The 10,002-nt window shown below is 43.1% G+C and overlaps 1 protein-coding gene across 1 annotated transcript; it reads right to left on the bottom strand.

Moving 5' to 3' along the window:
• Window positions 1-2,793: 2,793 nt before the first annotated feature.
• Window positions 2,794-8,355, bottom strand: LOC147091182 (putative G protein-coupled receptor 139). Its single transcript, XM_085976470.1, has 2 exons — window positions 8,228-8,355; window positions 2,794-3,695 (listed from the first exon to the last, which is right to left on the bottom strand). The coding sequence occupies exons 1-2, from the start codon at window positions 8,352-8,354 to the stop codon at window positions 2,794-2,796; spliced, it is 1,029 nt and encodes a 342-aa protein (XP_085832596.1). The 5' UTR covers window position 8,355.
• Between the last annotated feature and the right edge of the window lie 1,647 nt (window positions 8,356-10,002).

Raw genomic sequence — 10,002 nt, 5'->3', positions numbered from 1 at the left:
CAGGGGAGTGTCAGAGGTGTCTTTACTTTTAAAAAACGCTCATCATCTGCTCATTAGGCGGTTGACCAACCAGGGGAGTGTCGTGGTCGCGTTTACTTTTTAAAAATGTTCAAAAAACGGACTAAATCCGCTGATTAGCTGTTGACCAATCCTAATGCTCATTAGTGGGCGGGGCCTAGATTAGATATAGGGTAAATCTCCCTCTGCATTGCCCCATCAAACAGTGCCAGTGCAGCGACAGCACTGATTAAATACCGAGTAAAGCTCTCTCTACTGTGCTTAACAACCTGAACTTTAATACAGGGAACTACAGGAATCCCAGGGGACAGGGAAGCGAGCAGGTGAGCGGCGGCGCACGGTGTGTTATTATCTCTTCTTTATATATAGATTTTACTTCAGTCTTTCCCTAAAAAAATAAATAAACTCTCCGTTAATAGCTCATTATTTCTCTCGGGGTTTTATCTTTTAAAATAAAAATTTCGGGTGTTGTAGTTAAGAGTTATGGTTATTTTTTGAAACACTTTTCAAATAGATTATTTTTAATTTTGGAGGGAAGGTAATTGATGAAGCTGCTGAACATGGTTGGGCCTAGGACACTGCCCTGAGGAACTGCTGCAGTGATGTCCTGGGGCTGTGATGATTGACCTTCAACCACCACAACCATCTTCCTTTGTGCTAGGTATGACTCCAACCACTGGAGCGTTTTCCCCCTGATTCCCATTGACTTCAGTTTTACTAGGGCTCCTTGATACCAGACTCGGTCAAATGCTGCCTTGATGTCAAGGGTGTCACTCTCACCCCACCTCTGAAATTCAACTCCTTTGTCCATGTTTGGACCAAGGCTGTAATGAGGTCGGGAGCTGAGTGGTCTTGGTGGAACCCAAACTGGGCATCAGTGAGCTGGTTATTGGTGAGTAAGTGCCGCTTGATAGCACTGTCGATGACATCTTCCATCACTTTGCTGATGATTGAGAGTAGATTGCTAGTCTATATCTATATATATAAAGCGGTCGATCTGTCTGTGCTTCTGTCTGTCCTCGGGTGTGCGTCTGTCCGGCTATGCGCTCGAAAGTTATACGGCGTACCTACGCGTGCGTTACCTCCGAAGAAAGCTTACGCTTCCGGGACGCTGGTAAGTGTATTTACTTTTCGGTCGGACGAAAATTGTTCGCGCCTTATGCAAAAAACCTTCAAAATTAAACTCATTATCTGCTAGCATTGATTGACTGACGTCAAGGTTCGACCAATCCTGTGTCGTCACGAATGACCAATCCTACAGTACGGTCCCCTGATGGTTGGCCAATCGGTGTGTGTGTGTGTGGGCGGGACTAATCATTTTCATCTCGGGGATCTGGCAGCCATTGTTTCAGTGCCATGACTTCAGCTTCCAGCTCAAACTATTTTGAAAGTAAGTATCTCTTTTAAAAATAACATAAGATTTACCAAAAACGTTTTATAAGTACTTTCACTTTCATCTTTCAAGGTATTAAGTGTGTGTGTGGGCGGGACTAATCGTTTCATCTCAGGGATCTGCCAGCCATTGTTTCACTGCTTGCAGCTCAAACTACTCTCCTTATCCAGCTTTGAAAAAGTTAGTTTTTCTTTTAAAAATAACATAAGATTTACCAAAAACGTTTTATAAGTACTTTCACTTTCATCTTTCAAGGTATTAAAAGGTAGAAATGTTGCCCGCCAGCAGATTCACAGAGGGACACAGACAGGGCCCAAAGCCTGGCACTCGATTTAAACTGCCCAGCCCAAAACAGCCCTGGCAAAGCCGGGCTCCCCCCAGCTAGTCTATATGTAAAAGCGGTACATCTGTCTGTCTGTCGGGCTATACAATTGAAAGTTATAGAACGTTGAAAGAAAGCTTACGATTCTGGAACGGCCATAAGCGTATTTGCTTTTTCGTCGCACAAAAATTGTTTGCACATTATACAAAAAACCTTCAAAATTCCACTCATTATCCACTCATTAGCATTGAGTGACGTCAAGGTCGACCAATCCTGTGTCGTGATGATTGACCAATCCTACAGTTCAGTCACCTGATGGTTGACTAATCGGTGTGTGTGTGGGCGGGACTAACCGTTCTCAGCTCAGGGATCTGTCAGCCATTATACAGCAGCCAGGGCAGCTAAAAACTTTGGTAATCCAGGTCAGTATCTTTTTCTAAAATAATAAAGTGGTTGGTTTGTCTGTCTGTCTGTCTGTCCGCTATACACTCAAAGGTTATAGAGCGTACCTACACATATGTTATATCAAAAGAAAGCTGATGATCAGGGGAGTGTCATAGGTATAACTACTTTTTGGTCAGCCAAAAGAGTTCGGACAGTATACAAAAAAAGTTCAAAAATGCGCTCATTAGCGGTTGACCAATCCTACCACTCATTAGCGTTGAGTGACGTAATTGTTGACCAATCCTACCGTTCAGTGACCTGATGGTTGACCAATCGGTGCGTCACGGGCGGGACATAATCCTGCAGCCTCCCCAAACATAGCCGCCTTTTTTTCCCCTGCTTTTCCTCAGCAGCGAGCAGGGCAGCTGCGTCGGCCCACCAGAGCGGGAGTTGAGTTGGGGTCACTCGTGCCGGGCCTCACAACCGCTCGGCCTGAGACACAGAGCGGGGGAGCGGCAGCGGACGGCCGTCAACCGCGTGGCCCTCTAAACTGCCCTGGCAATGCTGGGCCACCCCCGCTAGTACTAACATATATCACTGGCCCCGCGGGTGAGATAGGGTCGAACAGAATATGAGGCGGGATTCAGTTCTGATGCAGGAACTTCTTCAGTTATTCTCATCCTTTAATGAGTTTTACAATTAAAGTAAAGGGATAGTTCACCACATTTTTCAACTCCTGTCTAAACCTAGTCTGTGTCACGGCATAAATGCAAGTGTTTGTGCAGCAACTCAGGAGCTGGAGCATTTGTCCCAAATCTGGAAAATATATAGGTAGAGATACAACATAATCAACCAATCGCCACACCCGGTTATATATAGAATACACCATAAGCAGTGACCATAACAGGATGAAATTGCACGAAATAGCAAACAGTAAAATGATGGATTTCTTTCGGCTCTCCATCTCTGGGTCTCTGGGACTCTCCCCACTGCTGGGACACCGGAGTCTCCTGCGGGCTCTGCTGGACACTAAAATGTGTCTGATGGTGACAGCATTGAGCAGCAGGATCACGACAAATGGGACACCCGGGGTGAGAATATGATGAAGGAGCTCGATTGCTACCCAGATCGGTGAAAACTGAACATCGAATGTTACATCACAAAACCAGGGGGTGTTCGCTAGCCCATATTCATGTGACAACATAAAATACCAGAAAACGTTCTTTAAACAGCTCAGCACAGTCACTGTTCCTAGAACCACAGCTGCCGTTTTCTTGGTGCAATATTTTCTTTTCAGCTTCTGGCAACAAATTGCCACAAAACGATCAAAGGTGAAGGTGACAGTGAACCAGACAGAACAGTCTGTGACTGCATAAAGCAGGGCGGCATGGATATTGCACACGGGGATAGAATAGACAGGTGCAAACGGTTTCTTATAAGACATCGGAATCTGCCTCAATATCAGATCGATGATAACGACCAGTAGATCCGATGCTGCCATGGCCACCAGGTAGTGAGTGACACATGTGGAGAGACCGCACTTTCCCCGAGACAGGATCACAATGGTTATTAAGTTAACTGTGTGGAAGGGAAATACACGGGGAAGTTTTATATTAGGCTGACAGCAAAAAGAGCAGTTTCATGCAATTCGGTGTGAAATGTGCAATTAATTACCGACATTCATTGATATAATCTAATTCTATTACCTTTGAAGCTCTGAGTCGTTTTTGTCAGAATAATGAATCAATAAATGAAATGAGAATAAATACATGAAAGTAACAGATGTTTGTTCAATGAGAGATGAAATGATAGATCTACCTTTAGCCCAGCATAAAATAAGCAACAGCTGAGGTAGCAGGGATGCAAAGGACTAGAGCATCTCAGGAATAGATTGGGAAAAGCAGATTAGCAAATTTCAGATAGGTAGTGAATTTATTGAGTTTGTCAGGGATAGTGTTCACTAACAATAGGTTCTCTAACCAACAAGCGGCTTGGCATGTTAGATTTGTAATCTACTAGTGAGCCAGATTTACTTAAAATCCTAACGGTGTGGAAAACTTTTTCTAATAGTGATCATAACATGATCGAGTTCAATGAAGAGAAACGCAAAACCATGACTAAGTTTGTAGGTTTCAGTAAGGCCGACTTCAACGGGATGAGGCAGAGACTGTCCACAGTCAACTGGGCAAAGCTGTTAATGGGCAAAACAACAGACAATCAGTGGGAATGTTCAAAAATAATGAATCCGATACAGAACCAGTTTATACCCCTGAGGGGCACGGGTTCTATTTGTCAAAAACAGCCCTGGACGACTAAAGACGTAAGGGACAGCATGGAAATAAAAGACAAAGGCCTAGAAATTGGGCTTTGGTGCAGCGACGGCTTTAGCGCCGGAAGTTAGTGCCGGAGCTAAGTCGCGCTGGGCGGGCCAAAAATTCACGACTTCCGCACCCAAACGGCTGCCGGCGCTGCTGAAAGCTGTTAGCGCCTGAAAACTGGCGCTATGCGCTGAATTTCGGCGCTATTCCGGCGCTGTGGCGCCCGCTGCGGTGCGGCATGTTCGGGAAGTGCAGGCCTCCTCCTTCCCTTAAGGAGGAGCTGCCTGCACCCGGCCGCGGCCCGCGATAATCTTTTTAAAAATGAGCCCGGCACCTCGGACAAGTGCCGGGCTTGCTTCTGTTCCGGGGGGGGGGAAGTCCAGGGAGGGAGCTGCGGCCAGGCGGCCGGCGGGAAAGCGGCCGGCCGCCACGGGGCCTTTAATGCGCCGGCGCAAAGTTCTGTAAGGCACCTCTGCCAGAACGTTGCTTGCGGCTGCCACGGGCGAGGCGGCCGCAACTCAATTTCCGAGTTCGGGCGGGTTACCATGGCAACCGGGATGCTGCGCACACCGATGACGTCATCGGTGCCGGCGCAGCGCTACCGGCCTAACGCCGATTTAGGGCCCCTGTCAATTTCTAAACTGGCCATAACTTCGGCGCTAGGCCCTCTAGCGCCTCAAAAGCGGCGCTAAGGCCAGTGAATTTCTAGGCCTTTGGCCTATAAAAATGCAAAAAGTAGCACAGATGGTGGCGAATGGGAAAGATACAAAGAACAGCAAAGTGTAACACAACAGATAAAAATAGCTACAACGGGTATTATGAAAATAAACTTGCAAGGTATATCAAAATCAACACAAATAATTTTTACAATTATATTAGGAAAATAAGGTAGTCAGGAGCAATGCTAAACCCATAAAATCTGAAAGCGGTGATATTGTTAATGATAATATGGAAATGGCCGACTAGTTGAAAAAAGACTTTGTGTCAGTATTTACAGTAGATGAAGAGCATAGCATGCTGCAAATCCCAAGGAAACTAATATTGAATCAGAGACAGTTATTCAATAACGTTAACGTCAATAAAATGAGAGTAACAAATAAAGTAATGACTCTAAAGTGTGACACATTCCAACCACCAGATAGGGCCTCAAATATTCATAATGTTTATTAACGACGTAGATGATGGCATAGAACATCATATCGCCAAATTTTGCGGATGACACAAAGTTAGGCAGCAATGTAGGCAGTGTAGATGAAAGCAAGAAATTACGTAGGAATATCGATAGGTTAAATGAATGGGCAAAACTGTAGCAAATGGATTTTAACGTTGTCAAATGTGATGTTTTCCAATTAGTACATAAAAAGAATAGAACAGTGTACTTTCTAAATGGTGAAAAGCTAAAAAGAGTGGCCGTCCAAAGAGCGGGGGAGCATCTATAAAGATCATTAAAATATCATCGACAGGTAGAGAAAATAATCAGAAACACTAATGGAATGCTGGATGTTGTACCTAAAGCACGAGCATACAAGCGGTAGAGGTTTTGCTGCTGTTACACAAAGACCTGGTTAGACAACATCTGGAGTAGTGTGAGCATTTCTGGGCACCACAGCTTAGGGAGGATATATTGGGCTTGGAGGAAGTGCAGCGTATGTATACCAGAATGACACCCGGACTCCAAGGGTTATGTTATGGGGAGAAATTACACGAATTAGGAATGAATTCTTTAGAATTTAGACGGTAAATGGGTGATCTGATCGAAGTTTTCAAGATATTAAGACGGACAGAGTGGTAGATAGGCAGAGACTATTTTCCCTGGTTGGGGATTCTAGGACTAAGGAGCAGCATCTAAAAATTAGAGCCAGACCTTTCAGGAGTGAAATCAGGAACACTTCTAAGCACAAAGGGTGGTAGAAGTTTGAAACTCACTTCCGCAAACCGAAATTGATGCTAGATCAATTGTTAACTTTCAATCTGAGATTGATAGATTTTATTAACCAGATTTATTAGGGGATATGGGGCAATGTCGGGTATATGGAGTTAAGTCGCAGATCAGCCATTATCTCATTAAATGGCGAAACAGGCTTGAGGGGATAAATGGGTTACTCCAATTCCTATGTTCCTATTTTCTTACAAGACTTCGTGTCCCAGGATCAGTCAGCATTTTCAGAGGTGCAGTTAGCTTCAATGCCCTGTGTAAGGTATGTTGAATTCCCGCTTGGATTGCTGATCTTGGTTTGACCATCCTTTATATATAGAACAGTAAATGACTTCAATAGCAACATACAGAAACTGCAAAGATGGCGTGCAATAATTACAGGCAACTGTATTTAAAATGTACGAATGTAATACGATAATGTTAAGATAAATACAAGTGAATTGCCATTATGAAGACAAAAAGGCTGTAGAGGTGCTTTGAAGATTGGGATTATCGCATTTTTTTGAAACATACAAATTGTAGCTCATTGAAAGGAATATTTTCAAATAATCTAAATTATAATAAATAGTTATATTTGACAGTGCATGCCTCAGTAAATGTGTTTATCAACATCGAATTCAGCTGAATTATCCAACAGGCAATGTGCTGCCGAACGGTTTTGTTAAGTATCTGAACACAAACGGAGATAGTTATTATCCTTATATTTCACACGTTGGTTTCCAACTATGTGCAGAAAATATTAGAAGAGAAAATATCAAAGGATTATCTTTACCTCAGCTGCGATTGTTTATCCTGAAGTACAGCAGGAGGCAATAGAGAACCACTCTGGGTCTCAGAGATCCACTGAAATGTGACAGATGGGTATTTGACTCAATTGTAAAATCAAATCAAAATTGCAATCAACTATTGAAATCTGGCTAAATGAACATTTTATGAGAATATAAATTATACTTGTAATCTCATTCCAACCTATAGAAGCAGTGCCATTAATGCAGAACTGGAGTTGGTGGAAAAGGAGTCAGTAACTGGAACTGAATGATTAGCTGATATTTCACACATTTAAAGACATGTATATGGCCTGCCAGGATTTTCTTCCTATGACACTGTTTAAATAACCATACCGAGCATCAGACGAAAACAAAAGCAAAATACTGCTGATACTGGAAATCTGAAATGAAAGCAAAAAAATGATGTAAATACTCAGCAGGTGAGGCAGCACCTGTGGAGAGAGAGACACAGAGTTACTGTTTCAGGTCGATGACCTTTGCCATTAGGTGCTAAGTCTCCTAAACCAAGCAAACATTCTTCTGATCTGATAGAAAAGTTCAGTGTGGATAACAGAAGTAAATTCGTTAAATAATGAGTCCGGGTCCGATATTTTTGCTTGAAATGAACATAGACTATTGCAATTTAGGTAACACCATATCACGTTCAGAATTAGTAGCGTACAGCGGCGCCGAAAGCATGGGGAATGACAAGGAATATGGGAAGAAGGAAAGAAATACAGTTCAGCATTATTTACAGAATTAAAAGCTGGGTACAGAGACGTACTAGGGACACCAACAGCAGCGAGGGCTGCCGGGGTTGTGGAGAAAATTACAAGATTAGTAATTCTGTTATACATAATTTACAGAATTAAGTCTTAACTGGAGCACCAACTGTAGTGAGGCTGTTCGAGCACTTTTGTACAACAACCCATGCATTAACAACGACATAAAGAAAGAAAGACTTGCATTCATACGACTTAGATGATTCAAAAAATTGAAACACAGAATATCATTAATAAAAAAAATCATATTACACTGTAATATAAATTCTTACTATTATGCAATTTATAACTGGGCATTGATACTTACTCGGAACACCAACAACAGCGAGGAGGGGATAGTAAATCTTTCGTATTTCATAACATAGTTTTAATGTCTGCATATTTTCAAGCCAATTATCTGGAAGGGGCGGTGGCGGGGGAGGTGGCACAGCCATGTCTTCCATTCTGTGAGTTGCTGGTGGTCTTTGTGCTGGAGGCAGCGTGCTGACTGTGTGAGGTGACACAATGAAGGGAGCTCCTTATTTATAGCAGAGCAAAATCCCCCAGTGACATCATTAGGTCCCACTGTAACTGGCATTAATTACAGTCATTGAACAAACAGATTAATTGATTCTTGTTACAACAACACTTTACTGCAACACAATCTATCTAACGATATTGTACACAGTTTCATGTTAAAAGTGAGCGAATGCGGAATATTTCAGCCCCCCATAAATTACAGATAGAACAAAGAGAATGGAGTTTCTCTTTCTGTTTTGAACAAAACCCGAGAACAATTGACGAGCAAGTTACAGAAAACTGGTTGAATAAAAGAAGGAAGAAGGCAGGATTGCCCCAAACTTGTTATCTGATTTATTCAAACCCAGACCATCAGGTTAAAGATATTCACCATCAATAAACGTTCCTAAACGGCAGGATCTTAGCGATGAACTCAGTGATGGAAAGATTGTAATGACACATGACACTGTACCGGCTTCAACCCAGGAATTACATTCCCTGGGCTAACTAGATTACTTTGTATCTATTCCCCGGACTGCCGGGATTAAACTGTTGATGGCTTAGTCCAGGAATATCATTCCCAGGCTTGCTAGATTACACTGCTCCCACCTCAGTTCAGTAATTTCAATCCTAGGACCGGCTGGATTGCATTGCTCCTTCCTCAATCCAGGAATTGCATTCCTAGTTCCAGCTCAAATACCTTGCTCCCACCTCAGTACAAGAATGTTATTCCCCGGACCACCTAGATACAATGCTCCCGCTTCAGACTAGGGTTTTAAATCCCTGCACCGCCTAGGTTACACTGACCCACCTAATTCCGGGAAAATCATTGCCAGGGAGGCCTTCATTACACTGCTCCAATCTGAGTTCAGGAATTTTATTCCCTGTAACAGGTAGATTGCACTGCTCCCAACTCAAGCCAGGAGTTTATTTCTCTGGGCCGCCTAGATTACACAGATACCTCCTCAATCACGGAATTCAATTCCCAAGGTACCTACATTACACTGTTCCCTCCTCAGTCCAGTTATTTCATTTTCACAGCCGCCCAGATTAAACTGTTCCCATCTGAATCAAGAAATGTAATTCCATGGACCGCCTAGATTTCCCTGCTCCCACCTCAGTCAAGGTATTTGTTAGCTCCGTGATTCTGAGAGTATGATGTTTTCAAATAACTACACGAATGCTGTAACTTAACAATCAACAGGTGTTTACGGGAGTAGGGTAGTCTCAAGAATGGGGGTACAGAGGCATGCTCAAGGCTTATATACAAGTGTGGTCAAAGCCGGTACTACAGTATACAGGAGCTGTAAAAGTAGTTCTCTCTTAAAGGTACATACACTACAATTCCTCCCCTTTTTGATTAGCAGTACCCATAATATTCAAATAACAATTAACACTTTAACATGCACATTAAACAAAAATAGTCCATTTATAGATTCAGTCTTTGGGGTGGCTTCCTGATCCTTTCTGGATCGCGCCTTCCCTGAGGTTCTTGTTCTTGGTGCAGAGGCCATTCTGGCCCCTTTTCGTCGGTTAGTTCATCAGTTTACACTGCTACTGGTTCTGAGGTAGATGCTACCAGTA

This window comes from Somniosus microcephalus, unplaced genomic scaffold (genome assembly GCF_052327205.1).
Source record: "Somniosus microcephalus isolate GS21.2 unplaced genomic scaffold, FLI_Smic_1.0 unresolved_chr3, whole genome shotgun sequence".
In the NCBI taxonomy this organism is placed as follows: domain Eukaryota; kingdom Metazoa; phylum Chordata; class Chondrichthyes; order Squaliformes; family Somniosidae; genus Somniosus; species Somniosus microcephalus.
This window is presented reverse-complemented; position numbering and strand designations above follow the sequence as displayed.